The sequence below is a fragment of the Microcebus murinus genome, chromosome 9 (assembly GCF_040939455.1).
Source record: "Microcebus murinus isolate Inina chromosome 9, M.murinus_Inina_mat1.0, whole genome shotgun sequence".
In the NCBI taxonomy this organism is placed as follows: domain Eukaryota; kingdom Metazoa; phylum Chordata; class Mammalia; order Primates; family Cheirogaleidae; genus Microcebus; species Microcebus murinus.
The window spans coordinates 86,098,154-86,124,042 of NC_134112.1; the positions used below are offsets into that span (position 1 = coordinate 86,098,154).

The 25,889-nt window shown below is 39.2% G+C and overlaps 1 protein-coding gene across 12 annotated transcripts in view; it reads left to right on the forward strand.

Moving 5' to 3' along the window:
• CALD1 (caldesmon 1) overlaps positions 1-25,889 on the forward strand; it is a 202,942-nt gene that overhangs the window by 104,227 nt on the left and 72,826 nt on the right. For 11 of the 12 annotated variants that reach the window (XM_076006619.1, XM_076006627.1, XM_076006630.1 and 8 more), the window contains exon 3: positions 6,221-6,332. In XM_076006619.1, coding sequence (XP_075862734.1) covers positions 6,262-6,332 — 71 coding nt within the window. In that variant the 5' untranslated portion in view covers positions 6,221-6,261. Of the gene's footprint in view, positions 1-5,301; positions 5,544-6,220; positions 6,333-25,889 lie in introns of those variants that run through there. The other variant, XM_076006620.1, reaches the window with a different exon arrangement.

Genomic DNA, 25,889 nt, shown 5'->3' on the forward strand with positions numbered 1-25,889 from the left:
TGGGAGAGGAGGAGATGCAGATCTGTCATGCTTGATGCACCCGCCTGTGCTGGATAGGAAAGCAGGCACAGAACTGTAGTATCATGGGCATAAGATGAAAACGCTGGACAACATCTGCTGCAACCATCTCACTTTACAGAGAAGCTAAGCTCGGGGATCTTTGGTTCTGGTCTCCTAAGTCTGAGTGCAGGTCACTGTTTGCCAAGGCTTTGTGGAGAAGGACAGTTAAAGGATCGAGGTGAGAGAAGACCATTTGCAGAAGAGAGGTAGGGAACTTGTTGGAGCATGTTGCGCCCAGAAACCAGCCAATACCCCTAGGATGAAGGAATTATTAATATCACTGAGTTGCAGTGATAGCTCAACTGCCATTAACACAAATTTTTAGAATAGACACAACACACTCCCTAGCTTTCTCTCACAAAGCCCTGAATCTCAAGAACAAAAAACCAGAAAGCAGATGATGGTTGTATCCAAGGTTGAAGATGGGCATGATAAGCCTGGTGGAAGTTTAAAGAAGGACTAAAGTCTAAAATATGAGTTCCAGAAAGACAAAGACCTTTTCTGTCTTGTTCACTGTTGTATCCCAGTGACCAGAAGAGCATGTGGCACATAATAGATGCTCAGTTGGTGTTTATTAAATATGGATGGTATAAATCTTTTCGTGAGGCTTCACTGAAGTAGTTGGGCCATGAAATTTACAGTGGTTGCAAAATGATGACTAGTCAGAAAGGACCTGTCTAGTAATGGTTATGAGTGTTGAAAGACTAGGGTTCCTTGCAATAATAGAGAAAGGGTGATATTGGGAGTGTGAATGCAGGGGGTCAGAGGGGAAAGGTGTGTAATGAGGAAGGTGCAATATAAGAAAAGAAACTCCAAGAAACCAAAGAAAAGTGTACAGTGATGCTGTCAAGGATGCAGCCATCCTGGGTTACACATTTTACAAAGCACTAACAATAAAATAATACTCAATAAATATTTGGAAGGCTAACTGAGATCTTTTGTGACTTGATAATTCTATGATTTAAAGCAAATGGGTTTGAAACTGAAGGTGTGGGTAATTTTTAAGATCATTTCTTACCTATGTTTATAGGACCCAATAATTAAAGTGGAGATCACTGACAATAGTCCTCTCAGAACTTCTCTGGGGCATCTTAATTGTTCCCTGAAATGGAAAAGAATTCCTAGAGAGAAATGGTGGATCAGTCCAAGAATATTACAGAGGTTAAGAGCATACACTTTGGAATTCTGTAAAATGGGGATTATAATAGCTACCTCACAGGTTTATTATGAAGATAAAGTAAGATAGCATATTTTTAAATAGCCCAGAAGAAATATCAAGCCATGAAAAGACATGGAGGGAACTTAAATGCATATTGTTGAATGGGGGAGGCCAGTCTGAAAAGGCTACTACTGATATGTACTGTATGATTCCAACTAAATAATTTTCTGGAAAAGCCAAAGCTATAGAGACATAAAAAGATCGTATCAGTGGTTGCCAGGTGTTGGGAGTGAGGAGAGGGAAGGGATGAATAGGTAGAGAACAGGGGATTTTTAGGACAATGAAACTATTTTGCATGATGCTGTTATGGTGAATACATGATGTTATGCATTTGGCAAAACCTACACAACTGTACAACACAGAATGAACCCTAATGTAAACTATGAACTTTAGCTAATGATAATGTATAAATATTGGTTTGTCAGTTGTAACAAATACATCGCACTACTGCAAGGTGTTAATACGATGTATTCATTTCCTAGGGCTGCCATAACAAAGTACCACAATAGTAATTTATTGGCTTATAACAATAGTAAGTTATTGTTCCACAGTTCTGGAGACCAGAAGTTCAAAATCAAGGCGTCACACTCCCTCTGAAGATGCTTGGGGTTAGGGTTTGTCCCATGTCCCTTTCCCAGCTTCTGGTGGCATCAGGCATTCCTTGTCCTCCATCTTCTCGTGGCATCTCCCCATGTCTTCACATTGTCTCTGTCTGTGTGCGTGTCTGTCTGTCCTTCCCAAACTTCCCCTTCTCATAAGGACGCTGTCATATCGGATTAGGGTCCACCCTAATAACTTCATCTTTACATCTGCAAAGACCTTATTTCCAATAAGGTCATATGAAGTGCTGGGGGTTAGGACTCCAACATATATTTTTTGGCCGAAGGGGAGGGGGAGTTGGGGGATGGGAAGACACAATTCAACCAAAATGTAATAGAAAGCGTAGGCAGGGGTTGGGGAGAGGGAGTATAGGAGACCTCTTTGCTTTCTGTTCAGTTTTTTTTCTGCTCTAAGAAATAAAGCCTATTCATTAAAAATTTTAAAGGCTTAGAAAATGGTCTCCCACATAGTACATATTCAATAAATATTAGTTAATTTTGGAGGAAGCTGCATTAACTTATTCAGTGCCCCTAACACCACAGATTTTATTTTTGATGCATTCCAACACCAGTATTGGCACTGCCCAGAAAGTAAATAGAACTTAGCTTTCTCCACATGGCCTTGTCCCCCAATCACTGAGTGCTGGATTAGAGCCACCTGCTCACAAACTTCTCTTGACTGCATGTACACTCGTGTGTGTGCATGTGTGAATACACCTCCCCCACACGCATATACACATCTAAAATGTCTTATCTGCCACTAACCCTGACCCAAACAAAAGCAGAAACAAGACTAGTTCTCCTTACAAAGGAGTCACAGAAAATGTCTATGGTGTCGGTCACATGCCCAGGGGATTGGGGGGGAATCCAACAACTTTTTGAATATCAAACATAATAATAGATTTCTTGGTTGAAAGACACACATCAGAAATTAAACTCAATTTTTTTAAAGGAAAAGAACCATAAATTAGATGTAATAAATATACTTTAATTCCCAGTATTGGGAGGGAGATAGAAAAGGAAAAAAAAGAAGTGATTGAGAAAGAGAAAAATAAAAAAAGAAGGCAGAAGAAAGGCCATTAAATATTCTATCTTTGAAAGGAAGCAGACGAGGAAAGACAGGGAAGGAAAGGGAAGACAAGAAAGTTCTGGAAGCCAGAAAGTTATGGTAATATACAGGATACACCTCACGTCACATTGTGCCGATCCCCTGGGCCAGGAGTTTGTGGCTTAATTGCCAAAAGGAAGGACAGTATGTTGAGTGACTTGAAATCTGAGATACTAATTTATTCCCTGATTACAGCAGCCCTATTTTAAGAAAATCCAATATATGAGAATCCATATTGAAATGACAGATGTATCAGTAAGTAATGATTTACCTGCCTTTGTAAAGGTTTTTGTCCCACACTTTACAAAAGGAGTCACATCAGAGTCCTGTCAATAGCATGACCACAATCCCCTGAGCACCAAAAAATATTTTCATAAAAATTGTCAAGAACCCATCTGTCACGTACATCCGTGCATCCCTCCTTCATGCTACTCTGCCTATTTGTGACACTCGAGAGCTTTACGATTTATGGAATCTCCCTGCCTTGACATTTCATGCCTTCATTGGTTGGGGGTTTGTTTCCTAACCAATGTTGCTGGAGAGAATTCAGCACTGACTGGGGGTCGGGGAGGAAATGAGGGATTACTGGCTGGGGACATGGAGGCTGCTGCTCCCAAAAGAGGGAGAAAAAAAAAAAAAAAGAAGCAGCATTTACAATTCTAGCACTTCCCTTACAAAAGAACAGTGCCAGAGAAACTCAGAAAAGCTCTATGATATAAGGGTTCCAGGATAAAGGAAGACCATCAGGCCCATCCTGGGTTGAGACCAACCAAAAGCCATTTGCACAAACACACACACACGACACACACAAATGCACACACACACACACACACCCCAACCGAGAGCCGTAACACACGGTGCACAGATGTGCTGTTGCACTCTCCTATCCCTCAGCCACACCCGCCCCCATATGCACGAAGCATAACCCAGAATGGCACTGCTGTGTAGACGCGGGAAGTGGCACACGCACACTCTCACTCTCCTTCTCTGTCCCCCTCGGTGTCCCCACGTGGATACTCAGCAGCATTCAGATGATCCGCAGTCTTTCTATGGTTGCAAAAGAAAAAATAGTGCCCGAGTAAGTAATAAACGGTGAGGAGTAGGAGGAGGGAATAGACGGAAGAAAAAGAATTTGCATGGGTCGGGAGCCAGTGAGGATGGTCAGCCGCCCGAGTGTCCACACCGCGTTAGCCAGTTTCACTTCCCTTTGAACACTCCAAGACACTGCCCGGCTCTGCAAGCCATGTGCGTCTTGGGCCTGCTTGGAGATATTTATTTCACTGCTCATTAGCACCTCCGCCAGAGATACTGGCCGAGAACCCCTGGGGCGTGCTGACAGGCAGCCAGGACGACTCCCTAGCTTTGAGGAGGTGAGAGCAAGAACCAGAGGATTAGAGGATTCTCTCCGGCCTCCTTGGAAAGGAAGAGTAAAATTGTCTGCTTACAGACAGACCGCTTTCTCCCATTGCTGTTTACTGTTGCTATAGTTACAGCAAGAGGGGGGGATTGTTTATACGCGATAAAAGACCTTAGAGAAGAGTCTACTCTCTCAGTGCACCTCGAATTCAAGCACCCAAGTCTGAACCCTACTGTTCACGGGGCTGTCCTCACACACACCCCTGCCCTGTGGTCAGAACAGGAGCCCGGCCCTGGAAGAAAGACCCTCAGATGGCCTCTTAGGGGATCCTCAAGTCATTTTGTTTCATGCTGATAATTATGGAGATATTAGACTGGAAAATATAGACAAATTGCTTTGTGGTTGATGAAATAATAAGAGAAAAAAACTGGTTGTTTCCTTCATAACTAACAAAGCCCTGGGAAGTACTCTTGCTAAGAGTAAGATAAAAAAAAAAAAACTGGTCAAAAATTTTTAAATCCTAAATAAACACCAAGATTTGAATTTCTAAAGATTTATAAGCAGTATTAATAATACCCTAGAGAATAAGAAAGGGGGAAAACATTCAAACATTGTATAGTTTTGTTTTTGTTGGCTGAGGTTTTGTTTTTGTTTTTGTGGGTTTTTTTTTTAAAGGGAAAAAAAAACTCCTTGAAAATAAAGGATTTGACAATTTATTGAAGAAAGTTTCTGAACTCGGCTTCGAAAATGTAAGTTTTGTTTTTTGCTCCTTCAGAAAAAGATGCCATCAGGTGGGATGGCTTTAGATTTTGTACAGCTCCTTATTTTCTTATGCAGGGCAAATGGCTCGTCTCATGTGCACAGAAAGGGCTGGAAAATATTTTTGTGATCCGAGTGCAGCAGAGAGTCTAGGATTCCAGAGGAAGTGGAGGCCTCCCGTTCCGCACAGGAAACAATCTTCAAGCAGGCCTTAAATGCCAGATTCCAAGCCGAGTTTAACTAACCACTGACAGCTCTGTAAACAAAGCAAGGACAAAAAGAGCCAGCTTCCCCTTTTCTGGTAGTCATTTTGGGTTTGGGGGCTGCAGGGGAATTCTGGAATACTTGACTCCATGGCACAGAAACGCAGAGGAAGCCGGCTCCTCATTTGAAGAGCTGGAAGGGGAAGATCTTTCCGGAATTAAAACCATCACAGAGGAGGTAGGAAAGAGTAAAATGGTTGGATTACATCTGTAGAAAGCGCTGGGATTTTTGAGCTCGGAAAACAGCTTGATCACAATGTAACTGCTTTTTAAAATGTTGCCTCATTATGTTTATTTATGATGTTATTGCTGCAGTCTTTATTAAAATTCTAATACTTCTTTTAGAATATGCACATTGTATGCCTAGATGCTGCATTATTTTATTTCTCTTTTACTTCTTAGTTCCTGCATATTCCTTTCCTTGCCACTTTCCTTTTTTGTTTGTCACTCTTCTGTTTTTCTCCCCTTTCTTTGTTCACTTTTTCATAATTTTTGTCTGGGGTTCTGCAAGTTACAAAGAACAAAATCATTCAGTAGAATGGCAAGTGATTCTACCAATATATTTCAAGCCTTCAAAACCTCTCTGTCTCCTGAGATCTTCTTCTTTTTTTTTTTTTTTTAAGTAATCCTGGGATGTTTCTTGTCTCTAATCATTTCATGAATGAGCCTGAATTCAACTCAGCTCAGGAGTCAGAAACTGATCACTGCCTGCCTTATCCACTTGCTAACTTATTTTTCTTAAGAGTAAAAGAAAAATACGGAGATGAAAAAAATGGGGGGAGGGGAAGCGGAGCAATTCATGAGAGCTAATACTCTGAGTCATCTGTGATATCAACTCTACCTTCTCCCCTTCAGATCCAGACATTATCTGGTCTTCCTAAACCTGAAACCTCACCATGGATGATTTTGAACGCCGCAGAGAACTTAGGAGGCAAAAGAGAGAGGAGATGCGGCTTGAAGCAGAAAGGTAAGGATCCCGGTTGAAAAATACTTGCCATTATTAACAATGTTGGTTTCAGGCCTCAAAGACCATTCCTCCCTCTGAGAAGCCAAATGTGATTGTACTCTTACTTGCTTGAAAAAGAAATTATGGAAAATTTTCAGTTAAGGCTCTAAATTCTGCATTACAAAAGGAATATGAACAAATACGCATCAAGAAAAGTATTTAAGAGGAGCCAAATAGTTACATTTGATGAAGACCTTTCATGCTGGAATTTTAAAATGACAAAGGTGATGTGTGAATAAAGGCTTAAAAGGCACATATAATATTGAAATGACAGGAAAATGCCAAATATTAAATGTGGGAACCATTTAGGAAATGAGAGCCTTCAATCTAAAAAAAAAAAAAGTAAAGGCAAAAAGCCACAAAGAAATCTTGTGACAAATGCTTATTCTTATTAGAAAAGCATCCAAATCCAGTGATCTGTATGGTACAGGTTAATGGTCATGGACTGCGTTACTACAGGACTCTGGGTAGAGTGTAAGGTGTCATCTTGCAGTGCGAAGGTGTTATGATGTGTGAGGCCTCTATAGTGGTGACTTTGAGGGCAGGTTGGGAAGATAAAGAAAGCATTGGAGTATGGAACCCACATCATAAATGCATATTTTAAAATCTTTAGGCCTCCGGGCAAAGGGCCGTGGCATTTAATGTAGCTTAAATCTATTGAGAAAGCAGGGTAGGCATTCACAGGAAGAAAAATGGTAAACAATGATCTTAAAATCAAATCAGTTTTGCCTGCCAGTAATCACAATACACAGATGAAAAGATGGTGGTGAATTGATCCCTTGGCAATCCTGCATTAAACACTGGAAATATCCATCTATAACAGAAGAGTAGCGTTCCTATGTTCAACTTATTTGTGTGGAGAATGCAAAAGAAGAAAAATTTGACCAGATTCGGGTGCCATTCTTGGCATGCCTATGCACATACCCATGGTGCTATGAATGGTACCTGCATTCTGTGGGTTCAAATTCTAGCTCTGTTCCCCACATGAGCTGTGTGGCCATGAGCAAGTGACTTCCCTCTAAGCTATAGTTGCCTTATTTACAAAATAGGCTTAATATCTACATAGCTCATGTGGTTGTGAAGATGCGTGAACTTCACAAATAGCCTAGCCCAGTACCTGGCACATAGTGGGCTTTTCACAAATGATAGCTATTATTATTGTTGACCATTGTCACTAGCTAAGCAAGTAAGAGATGACATAGCAACATAGCCAGAGCTAAACGTTAATGCCAAGAGAAGGAAAGGCAGTCATCTCCTGCAATGAAACGAGCCAGAAAAAGTTTCTTGGAAGTGGTAAGCCACAGAGGAAGTCGTGATGCTGATAGAGAGGGACAGGAAGGCTGTCTAGGTGAGAGAATGGTGCCAGCAAAAGCTCAGAGGCCGAAACAAGAATCTGGGTATAAGAAACCTGCAGAGCGCTTGAGGAAAAAGGGGTTGAACTTGCACATCTTGGTTGTTTCTGCTTCACATGAAAGGAATAGACAGAGGCACAGCAAAGGAGTTGTGTGTGATGAAAGTGTGTAGCAGAAAGTTATCTGCAGTGGACTAGAACATGGGGACATTGGCCCGGGTAGACTTGTTGTTGAGTATACAGTGATGAGGGCCAGAATCAGGGCGATAAATATGGAAATGAAGAAATATCAAATATGAGAATTTTTATAGAGGAAGAACTAGCAAACCTTTTGGGAGAAGGAAAAACTCAAAGATAATTCCAAAGAATATAAATCTTAGGAGCTGGAAGGAAGGTCTCTGCATTGTCCCAGATGGGAAATCTGGGAAGGATTTCATTCTTTGGTGGTCAGAGAAAATGCCCAGAGTCTCTCTAGCCCCAATTCTGTTAGCCCAGCTCCTGTACTCTGGCCTGACCTGTTCTCTGGTCCTCCTATATGTCGGTTTCCTTGCATGCTGTGAGGTACTTAAAGGCAGAAACCATGTCTGCTTATTTGTTACCATTATTTTTCCCATCCCCAGTACAGACACTTAAACCTGGTTGGTGCTTAATAAATATTTGTTGGATGAAGACATTCTGTAGACTGTCAGGAGGACCTGAGGTCAGATGATACAGCATTGGACAGAATAAAAGGTGTCTTCCTTTAATAAGATTTGTCTTCCTTTAATATCAGACTTAAAAGGAATGTACACAGTAAAGCTTAGTTAGGTAACTTTAATAACCTAAAATAAATTTACACGAATTTATCCTAACCTTCTTTAACTTACATTTTTGTCTGTATTATTTCTGTTGGAATATTATATTCTATCTGCTTTCTTTTCTTTGTTTTCTTTTCTCTCCTTCTTTCTCTTCTTCTTTCTCTTTCTTTCTTTCATCTTAAGAGAGAGAAGTACTTAAGTATTTCTTTATATTTGTACTAAGTTTATCTTTTCACATTTCAAGATGAACCTTCCAATCCTGTTGTTCTGAGATTTGGTAAATCCTTGTTCACCCTTCAAGACTTTGTAAAATCGGATCATTTATGGGAATAGTGAAAGTCAGGATTTATGGTCCAGCCAGCTTTAATGGGAAAGTCAGGGTGTGTACAGGAAACAGATGGCCAGAACCAGAAATCAAGGGCCGTCGAAAATTGTGGTTTTGATCTGAAGACAAAGAGCATGTGAGACCCTGGGCAAGTCCCTTCCTTTAGCTCTAGACCTTGGCTTCCTCCTCTAAAACAGGACTGTGTGTGTTTCCTCTGGGGGATTGGTAGTCATTTTTAATTTCCTTTTGGCTTTGATATTGTCTAATTTTCTTACAAAGATCATATATACACATTTTTAAAACTAAATAAAAATTAAGGCAACTTTCCATTTTGGAAAAAAATAATAATTTTATGGCCCTAGGCAGTATAGCTGGGGCTAGACTGAAAATGAACTAACTTTCCTTTGGATTTAGGGAACTAAAGGAAAGAATTCATCTTAGATCTTGAGTGGTAGTGGAGCAAATTAGCCAAAATACAGTGGTCCAAGGCTCAGAGCTGCAGATTCATTCATTCACTCTTCAACACATTTTTATTGGGCATCTTTTCTGCTGCAAGCTCTATTTCAGGCACTGAGGATAGACCAACAGAATGACAGGATTAGAAACAGTGTGCTTAATGCTTTTTAATGTATATAAAACCAAGCAATAATAAAAAAATGACACTTTTATATCCTCAAACATATGTACTCTGATATTAGTTCATACTTATTAAAGATGACTCACGCCTTCTGTACACCAAACCCCTGCAGAGGGGGAGGGGCACTGCAGAAAAGAGAAAGTCCATTGCCTTTCCGTACCCACAAAGACTTTCCAAATAAAAATGCCCTGTTATTTCAATTAATTATTATTGAGTTTGATTAGCAGGTACAGTTCTATTTTGCAATGATAAATAATTTAAAACTTGTACTTTCACCAGATGTTATAACCACACATTCAAATAAACGAGATTTTTACACATTTATTCCTCAGAAGTAGATCTTTTCAAAGACTACTTAAAAAGCTAATTGCAGGCTTTGTGCCATGCTGGCTTTCAGGGGCTCGGGCCTGGCATTTACTCACCACATCATAGCTGTCGTCCACATACCTCATTCTGAGAGTTTTAGTCTAGTCCATTCCAAATAACCTAGACTGCAAGCCTGGCTAATCAAAGTCATGCTTCCCCCCTTTGTCTTGCCCCTTATCCTGTGCAACTTTTTTATGCTGATCGCCTTTTCCTTGTCCTTCATTTTGCTTTCCCACTCCAAGATCTTGAGATGAGGTCTTTAGATTTGGCAAAAAGGAGGTCCTTTATTCAGTCATTTAAAAAAATATATTTTTGAGTACCTACAAAATACAAGATGCTATCCTGAACCATAGAGATCAATGGTCAACAATAGAGATAGTGTCCCTGTAATCATGAAGCTCATATCCTAGGTGGATTAGTAACTTCAGAGCAATCTTGATCAAAAGTGGAAGAAAAACATTTCAGTAGGTAGGGTGGAATATGCAGGTAAAAATCCTTAACGTGTGGCTTCTAAGCAGACGACACTATTAAACTTTATTTTTTTTGTTGTTGTTTTGTTGTTGTTGTTGTTTTATGAGACAGAGTCTTGCTTTGTTGCCCAAGCTAGAGTGAGTGCCGTGGCATCAGCCTAGCTCACAGCAACCTCAAACTCCTAGGCTCAAGCAATCCTGCTGCCTCAGCCTCCTGAGTAGCTGGGACTACAGGCATGCGCCACCATGCTCGGCTAATTTTTTTCTATATATATTAGTTGGCCAATTAATTTCTTTCTATTTGTAGTAGAGACGGGGTCTTGCTCTTGCTCAGGCTGGTTTCCAACTCCTGACCTTGAGCAATCCACCCACCTCGGCCTCCCAGAGAGCTAGGATTACAGGCATGAGCCACCGTGCCTGGCCTAAACTTTATTTTTGAATCAATTACCTGTTTGAGCAGATAAATAAAAATTTAGTTTTGCTGTTCACCATTTTCCACCAATCCCATGGGAATAAAAAATTAATAGGTATATTCTGCTTGCCTTTCTGTTTCTGTCTTATTCCAAGCCCTCTCATTCTGCCTTCATCTCTCTATCCTCAGTGCACCTTCGTGTATCTTCCCCTGGTCCATGTACATCTTCATGCACACATGGTTTGTTTGTTTCCATATCTCTTCCCATCTGCACCCCTAATCTATATACTTTGGATTATGTATGCATGTACTATTGTATCATTAGGAAATGCATACTTTTGGCAAGGAAAGGGAAGACTTTTTTTTTTTTTTTTTTTGAGACAGAGTCTCACATTGTTGCCCAGGCTAGAGTGAGTGCCGTGGAGTCAGCCTAGCTCACAGCAACCTCAAACTCCTGGGCTCAAGCGATCCTCCTGCCTCAGCCTCCCGAGTAGCTGGGACTACAGGCATGCGCCACCATGCCTGGCTAATTTTTTCTATATATATTAGTTGGCCAATTAATTTCTTTCTATTTATAGTAGAGACAGGGTCTTGCTCTTGCTCAGGTTAGTTTCAAACTCCTGAGCTCAAAGGATCCGCCTGCCTCGGCCTCCCGGAGAGCTAGGATTACAGGCGTGAGCCACCACGCCCAGCTGGGAAGACATTTTTAAAGAGGAAGAGAGAAATTCAGCTAGTCATTTTATGTGCTTCTGGGAAAGATGGACTGATCACAGCACCTGCATAGCTATGTCTGAATGGAACATATATGTCCTATATAAATGAAGGAACACCAACAGGCATAATGGTGGGGGACAATGTAGCTTAGCAGTTAAGGTGCGGACTTTAGCGTTGGGCAGCTGTGGTATCAAATCTCAGGTCTGCCACTTATTAACCATGTGATGTTACAAATTATTCAATCTTTCAAAACTTCTATTTTCTCCTCTGTAAAATGGAGGAAATAAAAGTATCTACCTCCCTGGGTTTTTGTTGGAATAGAGAGAGACAATAGATGAGAGTATTAATATAGTGCTAGTCATCTAACCAACATTCAATAAACTCATTGTTAATTATTTTTATGATCTGATTAATTTCATTATCTCTACAACACACAAAGAAAAAAAATAAAAATTACAGAGGTTTTTTTTTTTGGGGGGGGGGGAAAGGGGAAGATACAAGAACCCTAGGCAAAAAGAGCAGGAATTTGTCATTGAGCAAAGAGCTTTGAGTGTGTGTGATGAGAAGCAAGTTCTGAGGAAGGATTGTGTCGTCTCAGCGAGAAGAGTTAACACCAATTTAAGATGAGCTTATTTTTCAAAAGGTTGGCCAAAAGGATTTTCAGCTCTGGTGTGTTTTCTGAGAAGCCAGCAGTCTTGCTTTTATCCGTGAGGAAATCTCTGGTAGACATACTTTGCCCGATGTTGGGCCTGGTTTCACAGCAACAGCGCTCTCACTTTTCAAAATGTGAACTCATTACATTCCCAGCATAAGCTTTCCACACCCAACGTGAGCTCTTCTTTCTGATCAGAAGAAAGGCCCCTATTGTGGAGTGATGTTATCAGAGCCAGAGGCTGATAGACATAAATAAAGGGAGTGAGAACACTTGCTGTTGTCATCGTCCATACATTTTTATGGGCCTCTGAAATATCCTGATGATTAGACATTTGAAAGTCAATATTTTTACTAGGCTAGAAAAACAAGCAATTTTTAAAAATCCATTGGAACTATGAAGTCCCCTCCCAGAACTCTATTATTGACACTTTTTTACATGGCTTAATAGCACAGCCAATAAATGATTATGCAACACACAAATACGCACACACCAAAAAAACATTTATTCGAAATGCTTATCATCATAACCTTAACATTTTTAAATAAAAATATTTTAAAATGTAATTTTTTGATATTTTATAATTAAACATTATTTTCTATTAGACAGTTAAAATACAATATTTTTTGAAACTGTCTAAATTATTAAAGTAGCTAGATTTGCTTAAAACCTCCCTACAGTTCTCTCAGAAATTTGATCATTCCAGGGGTGAAAAAAAAATAGAGTTTGTTATCTAATTTTTTTAACCTTTAAATGAAAAGATTTTTTTCAAGTGATTGGTTTGAAAGAGATTTTAAAATATTTCAGTCAGGCTTATATATCTACTTGATATAAAACTATAGATTTTCATATCTATTTCTAGTTTTTACAATCTATTTGTTTAATTTCAGTCCAACTTGAATATAGGAGCATGGACAAGATGAGTCAGATAATTTCCACATAAAGCATCTTTGCTTATTAGTGCAACATAATAAAAATGCACATACACATTCATATCCTCCCTCTCTCTTTTTTTTTTATTCCCCCTCCCACTCTAAGTAGACATTATTTATCACCCTTGTCAATTTATAGGTAAAGATGACATACTTTGACCAATTTCTACTAGCCTAACAATTTCTCTGGTCCCAAATGTGTCCTATTCTATGGTGACCAGTGGAGCATTGAGATTTGAGGCTCCACCCAAAGTGCCACCCATTCAATGACTATACCTAAACAAAACTTTAGTACAAAAACCTGAAAATCTAGATTCTTAAGGACCTCACAAGCTGATCCATAACTTTATTCTTAGCTGGAGAGAGATATATCATATAAATGAGTCAATACACTTACATATTAAAATACCAGCAACATTTTTTTTAGTCTCCCTATGTGACATTTATAAGTTATCAATCTCTGGTCACTTGGGGAAGGGCAGAATGATGTAGGAGTTAGGTGTGTGGGTGATGAAGTCTGAGAGACCTGGGTTCGAGTTCTGATGCTGACAACTACTAGTTGGGTCACCTTGTGACAAATTTCTTAAATATCTCTTGCTTCTCTCTCTTTATCTATAAAAACGGGGATCATGATTTCTGCCTCACAGAGTCATTGTAAAAATTCAGCTGGGTGACTCCTGTAGAGAAAGTAACACAAAGACTGGCACATTGTCTATGTGCAACAAATACTAGGTGCTATTATTAGAATCATATTAATGTTCTGGTAGACTTTTGGTATAAAATAAAATTTTGCTGAATATGAATCTTATGCTTTCGTCAGCTCAGTCATATCATGACTTGCTGTATCCTTGCTACAAAGCTTATTTCCTGTGCTGATCTTGACACTTGCTAAGATGTTTCTATTGAGGTTGGCCACATCTAAGTCTCCCTCACAAATATCATTGCTATATGAGGACTCTGATATCACATATTGTAGACATGGTTAATTTTCTAATTCACTAATGACATTCTTTATTTAAAATATAATCTCTAAAACATCCCTCAGCATTTCACTTTAAAAGTTCGGTCAATTTAGCAAAAATATTCCTTAAGTAGAAAAAAAGTATCAGCTAATTTTTTTATCTATTATTAAGAAGGGAAGGAACCATTATTTGTTTTGTTTCTGGTTTTTGGTTTGTTTGGGGTTTTTTTGGGTTTTTTTTTAAGACAGTGATCTGTCACCCAGGCCAGCCTAGTTTACAACAACCTCAAACTCCTGGGCTCAGGTGATCCTCCTACCTCAGCTTCCTGAGTAGCTGGGACTACAGGTGCACACTAGTAAACCCAGCTAATTTTTCTATTTTTAGTAGAGATGGGGTCTCACTCTTGCTCAGGTGGCTCTCGAACTCCTGAGCTCAAGTGATCCTCCTGCCTTGGCCTCCCAGAGTGCTAGGATTACAGGTGTGAGCCACCACGCCTGGCCCCATCATGTGTTTAACATGAACCAAGTGCCAGGTAGTAGATGATACATTTTATGCACATTGTCTCATTAAACCATCAAAACAACCCCATGACCTGGATATTATTGTCCCCATTTTACAGTCAAGGAATCTTTGGGTTTGAGAGCTCAAGTAATATGTTCCATTTCATATAGCTAGGGACTACAACCTAATTCTGTCCACCTGCCCCAAATCTCAAAATGTTACCACTGTAACAAATTGGTCAATAGAATTTTTCGTGTTTTAACTAGTTGTCTTAGCTGAAGATCCATCATCTCTGTGATGTAATAACTCCCCAAGACAGGGAAAAATCATTCAAAGCAGTTATGTGGCAATAGACTAAGCAAAAACTATTGGGCCTAATTGAACTGTTTTTATGCTTATTCTGGTAAATTGCTTACATAGGTAAACATAGTCATTGTTTTGTTTGCCCTAAAAAAAACCTCCCATGTTATTCCCATTTCACAGAAAAATAGAAACAGAGAAGATCAAGTTTCCCCCTGCAAGCCAAAGAAGGCTGTTGACATGACTGTTCTTGACTTTTCACTGAATTTTTCACAATAAGACCGTGTCCATCATTAGGACAGGGACTTTAGTCACATCATCACCCTTACAAGCTTAAGGCTGTCACTGATATTATGGATCATCTTCTACAGTGGAATGTTACTTTTTAGTTTTTGGACCACACACTAGTTTGAGGCACTAATGAAAGCTGTGGACCCTCCTCCCAAGAAAAATGCACACATGTACCCACAGAACTTGCCATTGACGTTCAGTGGCATCGTGGACCTCCATCCGCAAACCTCCCGGGGGCCCAAAACTCCTGGCCAGGAAGTTTGATAATGAATTTTCAAACTTCATGTTACATATGCAGAATCTCAAACTCAAGCCTAGGGAGGCTGACCTTCCCAAGATCCACCCAGCTAAGCTGAGGCAGAGCCTGCTTGCGTAGTGCAGGCCCCTGGATAAATGAAGCCATCCTGATTTTGCTGTCTGTAAAAAATGCCATGGGTATTGATTAGGAAAACAAAGAAGACTTTTGGGGAAAGAGTGCATACTACAATGTATTACATGGAGAGTGCATTTTAAAATTTAAAAACAGTTTATGGATGATATTTCTAAATAAAATGAGATTAGATCAGATTATGGTGAATGAAATGAAAAGCAAAGAAAGAGAAGTGGATAGGCAGAATGATAATAGTTAACTGTTAGGAACTATTAGGAATAGTTAGGAATCAATAGTTAGGAATCAAACTTTGCCATCTGAGTCAAGAAGGGAAAAAAAACTGTGGTGATATACTAGAATCCTATTTCCCATCAATTTTGAAAGTCTTGTGTTTGGTATACAGTATCTTGGCATTCTGATTTTTTCAAACAAAGCTTAATTATGGAACTAAGTTATTATATAGGATTCTTCATCTTTACCAGTTTCATTTTAACAATTTAAACTCATCAAAGGATCTTTCTTTCTAGATACCAAAAGATATAAGAACCAGTTTAATTCCTTAAAGAGGAATTTATATTTTACTTTTATCTCTACTATCTTCGGGGAGGATGGGGCAGATTCGGAGTGGGACACAGACAGGTGCCTTCCAGAGAGTAGGATCTAGAGTCTCAGAGACTTAAGTTTGAATCCCAGCTGGGTTTCCAAGAGTAATTCCACTCAGCCTCTCTAAGCCCGTTTTATCATCTGGAAAGTGGCCATCATAACAGTTCTTCCTCACAAGGGTTCATGCAGACTGTGAAATATTTGGTGTATATAGTTCCTAAAACATGATTAGTGCTCTGGCAATATCGCCTGTTGTTGCTGCTTTTTTGCTGGTTGGAAGTTGTGATAAGGAAGGAGCTATCAGAAAAACCCTCTCTGGGTGGCATCTCCCAGGAGACTTGGCCCCTTGGCAGATACCTTCTGGGGTGTCACTGAACAAGGCACAGTGCCATGTTATCAAATAGTTCAGTGTCTGGTCCCTACCTACTGTGTTTCAAATCCGCTTGAAAAGCCACCTTAGAAGTGATGGAGAAGTGATGGGAGAATTATGAATATAAAGGTCTCCAGGCTGAAAAGAAAATCTACCTCCTTATTTTTAAGAGTTTTTTTTTTTTTTTCCACTTTCCCTATTGGTTTGAAATCAAGACAAAAATACAGGATACTCCAGTATATATAAAAATCTTTATCTCAATTATATACACATATATGTACATGTACATATGTATGTATGCATATATATATATATATAATTCAATTAATCAAATATAGTCAGCTCTCTGTGTCTGGGAATTCAACCAACCCTGGTTGAAAACATAGTTAGGTCTATGATGGTTGTGTCTGTACTATGTACAGACTTTTTTCTTGTCATTCTTCCCTAAATAATGCAGTATAACAACTATTTACATAGCATTTACATTCCCCTATGGACAATGAAGGATATGGCTGTCTTTTAAATAGATTTTTTGCCTTGTGAAATTATAACTTCTATTTCATGTTGCATAATCTATGGTTTCAATACTATTAAAGCAGCAACCAGGAGCTTCTCAGCATCAACATTCTGTGGAAATACTGTACTAGTAATATAAGGAAAATCACAGGCCCAATTTTTACAAAATAATTTTGAATCATTTTAGTCTGAATTACTGATTTATTCCTTTCAATTATGAAAAAGCCGATGCATGCAAAATAATCTTGTTTAGTATATATGGAAGTTCTAAATCATCATAATGCATAGCCCATAAATTCACCACTCAGGTTACTACCTAGAATATCTCTACTGAAGCCTCCTGCAGGCTCCTCCCCAAACGCTTCCTTTTCCTCTCCACCCACAAAGGGTGTATCCTGAATAATTAGTATCCTGAATAATTTATTTATTTTAAAACAAAATTCTAAATGAGATCACATGAATTTAGGCGATAGCTTTTCCAGGGCCCTGGGATCCAGGGCATTCCAAAGATTCTCTCCAGACTCCCAGATAAAGATATTAATTACACAGCCCATTCCCCCAAGAGGGCAAGAAGTTTGTCTTTCTAAACACATAGGACCAAAGGAACCCTTATATTTCCCAAAGCTGTGAGAAGGATACAGCATGAACAAAGAATTCTCATCAAAAGAAAGTAAAAATGTAATGAAGGCCATCCAACATGTATGCTCAATCTCTCTCTTCTGCCCTTTGGTGTTCTTGTTGACCAGCAGGTGTGAGAGATCTGTGTTTGAGCTGTCATTTGGCCAGATAGAGGTGGCAGACAGGAATGATGACAAACTATTCCAAAATCTTAGTCAAGGGAAAGCTATCTCAATTGTTTGAAGTCTTCCAAAGATGTTCTTGACCTTTATTATCCCAAAGGTCCTTAACGGTGTTACAAGAAAGTACCATGGGGCATGAAACACCAGCATGTTGGAGCCATGTAGTGGCTACATAACTGTGTTCTCATTCATCTGCGAATAAGGTTATCGAGGAATCATGTGCCTACTTTGTGAATAAAATCAGTTCTTTTCACTAGTTTGCAATCTAATAAGCAATGTCCATTAGCAGTTGGAAAACCAGTTTTTAGTCTATCACAAATCTGTGTTAACTCAGAGTCCTCTATGTTTGGATTTTTAATCATTATTCAGGGACAGTAGTAAAGTAGAACTTTGAACTATTTATAAATAAAGGATTTGATTAACATGTTAACTATGTAAGCTACATTCCATGCCTAGGTTTTTAAACACTGGAGAGTACAACTTTTTAAAACTTTTTAAATAACTTTAGAAGCATTCACTTCCATTTAACAGCTTAATTTGCTAATTATAAGTCATTTTTATTGATTCATTTTTTAAACAAGCTTCTAATGTTTTGTTAGCCTGGTGAAAGTTACCAGGTCTACTTGAACATTTTTCAGAACTAAACTTGTTTTAAAATATTGTATAGTGTTTACTGGCCTCCTTCTAGTTGGTCTAGATTAGTGAGATCTGACATTACATTTGAGATTAGTACCGATGACTGAGTTAAAATGTGAGGGTTTATTTTCCATTTTAATAAGCCCCTACATCACATATAGTTCCTTTGTTGGAATAAAAATCTTGGTAAAGTACACATCAGTCACTATAAATAGCAGCTACAAGCCTGTACATTCAGGAGAGTCTCCAGAGAGTGTATTTTAAACCCCACATTGTTTAGAATAGGAAATTCTTCCATCATTCAGATTTTCCATTGTGGGTGACATGGGCTATCCTGTGTCACATCTTCACTGGCTTCTATTTTCCTGTACCATTTAGGAATTCAACTGATAGATTCCAGAGGATCGCTCAGTACATGCTTTTTATTTTTTCTTAGGTTAGCCTGGGTCTTATTGTCTGGTGGGAATGTTGCATGCTTCGTGGGGCTCTCCAAATGAAAGCTAGATAGCTCAGAGCCGGCATCAGCAAGGAGGTAATGAAAGAGTCCTTTATTTCTGGAGCTAGTAGCACTACTGTGCCTGCTTAGAATAACAGCAGTCAACCCATTTTTGATTCCCACAGAAAACCGTGCAGTGTTGGCAGGTTTTTCAGGGGGAACGCAAGAGGGTAATAAGGAAAATAACTGAGCAGGAAGTGAACAAACAGAAAAGCAGGGCGAGATGATGGGTTATCATGCTGACCCAAAGACAAGAAGCATCACCAGGTATGATTACACTGCAACTTTCCCCAGGCGCTACAGTAGACGTAGACCACCGCCCACTCCTTCCTTGATCAGTCCTTCTGTTTCTCTAATCAGAACTGTTGTGTAAATCTTGACTTTTTTTTAGTAGGCGTTCATTTCAGGGATCTAATATTCCCTCAACATTTCTCGTTGATGAAGAAGATGAGCAAGGAACTACTATTAATGGGCCTTGGACGATAATTGTGACGTGGAAAAAGCTGATACCTGATACCCTTCCTTCTTGCTATTCCCTTTTAAGAGCCTTTAACTCTATCTAACCATGAAAGCCTACTATTCCAAATACCTGTGTTTATCTCTGAACCAGCATCCTCGTAGTATATACTGGCTACCTAGGGATTATCATTGCTACAGATGCTCAGTGGTTTTTGAACTATATAGAATGAAGTTTTTTAAACCTCAAGGCTGAGGCAGAATAGAAAGTCCCAAACCCTTGGGTCCCTACGTGCCTCACATCATTGGCACATGAATATGAATTTTAACTCACTGTGGCAATTTGTCAGAGCTATGGTAGAGCTATACTAGGGAGACATACGCTTCAGAAAAGGGTCTTTTATCCAAGATACTTCTGCCTGAAGTGCAGAATTACTTCCAAGAGACAGATTCTAGTGTCCTATTGGGTTATATGGTCAGAAATTAGCCATCTTTCTCTCTCTCTCTCTCTCTTACGTTCTCTGAAAGGGAGCAAGAGGCCCAAATCATTTGACCCAGGCTTGCAAGCAACACGCAAGAGCACACAGTCAGTGGGAGGGTTAAATCTGGAAGCCTTTTCATTTCCTACAACTCTGGGGACTTTTTACTACACACTGCACAGTGCCCAACTCTCAATCTACGATCACAGACCTATACAATGTCCTGTAACTCTTGCTAACAAAAGTACCTTTTAAATCAAGGATGAGAGAAAAGACACTGGATAAAGGTTTAGCAGATCTGGGCTTCCTTTTCTATAACACAGAGCCAAGCCTTCTCAGGGTGGCTGAAAAGATTAAGTGAGATACAGAAAAATGTCACCAGAGGTGTAAAGGGTGATGCACGTGTCACACGTTTATCATGCTGAGGTGCCTATGTGATTAATTTCAATTGCATTCACTTCTATTTAACTGTACGTGGAGTTGCGGATTTCACACTGAGCACGTAACGTACTGTGTTTCAAAGGAATTTCTACACTTCTCACCCTGCCACCTTATGCTGTCTGACTGGCCCTCGGGCATTCTAGTCTTTTAAAAATCAGACACAGAAAAAATATTATAAAATGTCACCTGTCACTCTCTCTAGAGCCTGTCACTTCTGGAGAGGGCTACGGACTGCAATTGCAGATTAGGAGAAGCAAAGCCATTTTATCTTCTCTTTTTCCTCCAGTTGTGAATTGAAGAGAAAATTCAAAAGATTTGAAATGGTGGCTTTATCCCAATCGGAATGAAACTGTACTATGTTTACCCAGAGAACCCTGCAGTTGTTCACTCACTCGTCTGGCTTGTTTCCAAGCGGGCAGTGGTGCTCAGGCTTAGAGAGATTCTAATCTGTGCTCTTCCTCATGGCTGTCTTCTCCCTCCCAAGCCTCGTGTGACTGGTGAACTCTTTCGTGCCCTGAAGGCCTAGCTCAACAGACACCCTCCAGAAAAAACCCTTCCCAGATGTTCCCAGTCAAAGTGATTAATTTCCTACCTTGGGTCTCACATAGCACCTTTTATGTATATTAATTATTATCACCTATTTTGCATGATTATTTGTTCACGTGTCTGTTTTCTCCCCCAAATTAAAAGCAACTCTAGATCAGAAACTACATCATAGTCACTTTTATCTCCCCAAAGACCAGCACACAATGTTGAATGAGCACAAGTACTCCAATTCATGTCTGTATATCAAGGAAGAATATTGCTAATTTGCTAAGCTATTCATGGAGAGGCAGAAATGTTAGCGACCTTCCTGGTATCCTCTGAGTATTGACACCATCAGTACCTGTCCTGGGGTTCCACCACTCCTCTGCTGAGCCTTCAAGCCATTGGAATTTTGACTCCATATATTTTTCTCTAGAGATACAAAAAGATTAATCTCATGCATTTCTCTGATTATTAAGGATAATTGGACTTTCACATCATATAATTTGGACCATTTAGTTGCATTATGGAGGCAAACGATATTAATATGGTAAGAGTCAATTCCTTTTTCTTGGCCTGTTTGCTATAGTACTCAGGCCCTTAATATTATTTGCAATTAGTATCTGCATTGTAAAATCCAATAATCATCAAATTATAGGGTTAATACCAAACACTCAGGAGTCCAACAAAAATTTCTCTAATGAAAGACTAAGTTTGTGGTCAGAAGGAGTAAAGTTCTCCAGTTAATTCCAGAAGAATGGGCAGAAATAGACAATTAGTAAGGCCAACCTCAGGCAAGTATTCATCAACACTCTCTCTGAAATAGAGAATGTTTAACATATGAGTTGGGTCTAAAGTTTAGACTCTTAGTGGTAGATTGTTTTCTAATATTGGAAAGTAATGATGGACCAAAAAAAAATAAAGAAATGAAAAGAATAAAACAATACATCAGAACCCAAGATTTTTTTTTTTTTTTTGAGACAGAGTCTCACTTTATTGCCCAGGCTAGAGTGAGTGCCGTGGCATCAGCCTAGCTCACAGCAACCTCAAACTCCTAGGCTCAAGCAATCCTGCTGCCTCAGCCTTCCGAGTGGCTGGGACTACAGGCATTCGCCACCATGCCCGGCTAATTTTTTTTTCTGTATATATTAGTTGGCCAATTAATTTCTTTCTATATAGTAGAGACGGGGTCTCACTCAGGCTGGTTTCGAACTCCTGACCTCGAGCAATCCTCCCGCTTCGGCCTACCAGAGTGCTAGGATTACAGGAGTGAGCCACCACGCCGGCCTAGAACCCAAGATTTTTAAATCAAGGTATATAGAGGTTTAATTTTTTTATTCCCAGTAAAGTGGAGCATTTTTATAATTGGTTCATGCACCTCAACTAGTACTGTTTGGAAGAAAGATGAGGAGTACTTATAAATTGAGTTTCTTCATTAGAAAAGCATACCCTTTGGCTAATTTGTTAACATAAAATTTGTAATTAAATTCAGTGAACTGGAACACTCAGAACACATATACCTTGGAAGCACAATATAATAGCCTCAGAATTGTATCTCTTAATTTTTAATTTAATTTTTAATTCTTAGATCCACTGGGAAAGAGTCAGAAGGAAAGATAATTTGAAGTTATCCTAGAAAGACTCTGAATTCTAAAATACCTAGGAGAATCTCAGATTACTTCGGCCTTCTCTACTTTGCAACATATTTTAGAAAGCTAAATTCATATTTCAGATCATTGGCTTTCAAATTTAAAGTGACTGCTACTTTTTTTTAAAGTATCATCTATTTTGTATTCTTTGTAGTCTTCATAAAGTCTTAAAAGTTAAAGAGCTTTCCAGATGGCTTCTGGCTTAAATGAGAAAAGTGAATATGATTTTTTTTATTAAATGTTTTCCTTTAAAAACCTACCTAGTTCTATTCTATAAATTAGTGAGCAGAAAATGAGCTCCATTTGCTTTTCCTGTCTTAATCCTAATAAGAGTTTGATTTCATTGCTCAATAACTTCAAAGTAAAATAGCATCTTAAAGCAGAAAAGCTTTCTTCTCCTACTCTATTTCTAATCTCCTGCCTCAGGCTGCCATTATAAAGGCACCAAGAATTCTACAAAAGAACATTTCTAATAAGTGCAATGCATAAGGGTCAAATTGCATTAGGTCTCCTGGATTTAAGCAAGTGGAATCTAACTGCAATCTATGATATTAGAAAGTGCAGAGAAAGAATGGCCAGCAGAAGAGGTCTGCATGAATGCCAACCCTAAAACCAGGTTTGGCACTGAGCATCTAGGAATATCCAAATGAGATAGATCTTGAATCTCAGGGTTGGTTCAGTCTCATGACATGAGAAGTATTCTCTCCACTGGAAGAAATGTTTCTTTACACATCCCCTTGGCTCAGGTGAAATGTTGTTACCTGTTGAGATTTCACTTTCCCTTGATCTGACTCCACACTCGTGAAGTCTCTACTGACTATGCAGCTTCCTGACATTCTGGCCTGGGGAGTGGGAGGTGCCATGGTTGGGAAATGAGAGCTTTCCAGGCACTGAAGAGGGATGTCATTCATTCTATAATATCTTAATTAATTAGCATTATGATGTACACATCAGTCTCTTGTGCACCTGTGAGTCAGTCAGTCTCTCTGAGACCTGTTAACTCTAGAACTCCTAAAATCCAATTTCTGGTACAGAAGAATTTGTAGATCCTGTACTGTTATGAATATTCAAAAAAATGCCACTCTGCGGAAGCATTTGGAAGGACCAGTTGACTGACCTTCTCAGTATGGCATTTCTATCTGCTCAATTATTGTTCCTCTTCAACCCAGAGAGCAAATGACAAATACTAATTGACAATCTGCTATAGGCCTAACTCTCTTCTTGGCTGTATCAGGTGCAAAAATGGTATTAGGAAATATCCCTGCCAGCAAAAAGGTTATATTGTGATTTATTTGTTGAATAAAAGTATGTAACAAGAACAATGAATAAATAAGATGTGTGTATGCAGCAATATATTTATTTCTATCTATAGATATCATAATCATGTACTGATTCAAGCAAGATGTTATTACAAAGTAGGATAGTACCTACCAAGATGTCATTTATATAATATAAATAATAAACACAATACCCAAAGTATCCAAAACACATAATAGACTATTTTTCCAGCAATAGGAATAATATGCTTTAATCTACGTCTGACCTCCCCAAAAGGAAATCAGTATTTTTTAAGACTTTATATGGTATCACTGGAAAAAAATCTGGATTTGATTCCAGCCATAAAAGTCATGTGTAAATTTAATATACAGATACATAAAGTGGATGCCAGCAAATAAATTTATGGCTGTGGAAATATTTAGATACTTTGAACAAGAGTGATACATACTGAGAATTCTGTGGCTTTTGAACTAATATACCTCCTTTGAAGATTTGAGCTTTTCTCCTGCAGTGGAATTATATATTTAGAGTGCCTATGATAATTTCTTAATTTCCTTTGTAGTTTAATTATTTCTCTATATAACAAATCTAATTTCTAAAATATATCACAATGGCCTATGGGTAGAAATATTATTCTTCATGTACATACTTTTTTCCTAGACTTATATGCAGTAGATATTATTATTTTCACTGAGACCAGAACCAAGGTTTTATAATTGTGCACCAGCAACCATTCATCCAAAAAACTGTTAGAACCCTCCTATTTCCAAGCACTGTTTATTGTTTTAAAGATGTATTTTAAGCTGGAGGGCAGACGTGAGTTAAAGACTTCAAAGTATGATCCTTTTAAGATAGAAACTTTTCTCTTCAGGAAAAAAAAATGGTCCAGCTGGTTACAAACCCTAGGTTTTAAAAAAGAGCTTAGAGAGTAGACTTAAATAATTGGAGCAAGGGGATTTAAACAGAATCAGGGAGCCTCACAGCATGTTAGGTGGAGGGGCTGACTCACACACTGCAACATAATTATTTCCCAAATCCAAGAGTAGGCCAGAGCTTTCTGATCTCTCCTCCTAAGACAGTAAATTACAAAGATATAAAGTGAAACCCAGGAAGACTTCACGGAGGTGAGGTCAAGCACTGGTTCTTAAAGAATCACTAGAATTCAGAGAAGCAAAGGTAATAAGAAAAGAAATTCTAGACGTTTATCTAGAGAAAAGGAGAAGCAAGAGCTCTGCCAGGTGAAGGTGGGGTGGGAAATGTTAAGAAACATCAGGCAAACGGTGGCAAATGCAAATAATTCTCACATAGAGTATCAGTTCTTTTTATGGTAAGTGTTGGGGTGCACACTGACTGACGGTGTGTGTCAGACTGCACGCGAGGGTACAGCTAGAGGTCAGGATCTGCTGCAGGGAAAAAATTGGCCAGGAAGCCTGGGACCCAAGGTTTGGCCTTGGGAAGGAAAGAAAGCCCTCCCGACTGACCGAGTAGTAGTGTCATGATAAGGGAACCTGCATTTCACTGTGAAATAGACAGGAGCATCGGGACAGAGTGAAGCGATGTCTCACTCCCACACTGTCATCCTGTTTCGCCCTAGAGCCAGGTACATGCTCTGGTGACACTGATGGGTGACTCCACTGTGGTGGGAGCAGAGATGCATGTGGGAGAGGAGTTCAAAGGATTAGCTCATGAGAAAGTGGATTGGACACAAACAGAGTCAGGAGAGTAGCTACACTCCAGGTGGCGAGGAAGAGAATGTTGTCCCGGAAGAGCACAGAGGGGCGCTCAGTTACTCTGGAGGTTTTTCTTCTTAAGCTGGACGGTGAGTATGCAGATGCCTTATAGTATTAAATATTCCTAATTCATTTTAGCTTGTCTAAGAGATTTCAGAAGAAAATATAATTTTAAAGAGGTATAGAAATTTTATAGCTGTTACATATCCTCAGTAAGAGTATGCTTATCTATGGATGTCAATAGAATCACATTACTAATAATATAACTCTTAATGCTACTTGCTCATTGCTGGGTCCCCACCCCAGTGAGGCCCTGGCCACGAAGTCACTTGCAGGACCCTCCGCTGTGGCTGCCCACACTGAGACTCTGGGCATCTGTGTCAAAGATGCAATCTCATGCCCCTATGATACAACCTTGGAGGTGCCAAAGTGCCCTGCATTCTCTTCAGTCCTCCAGAA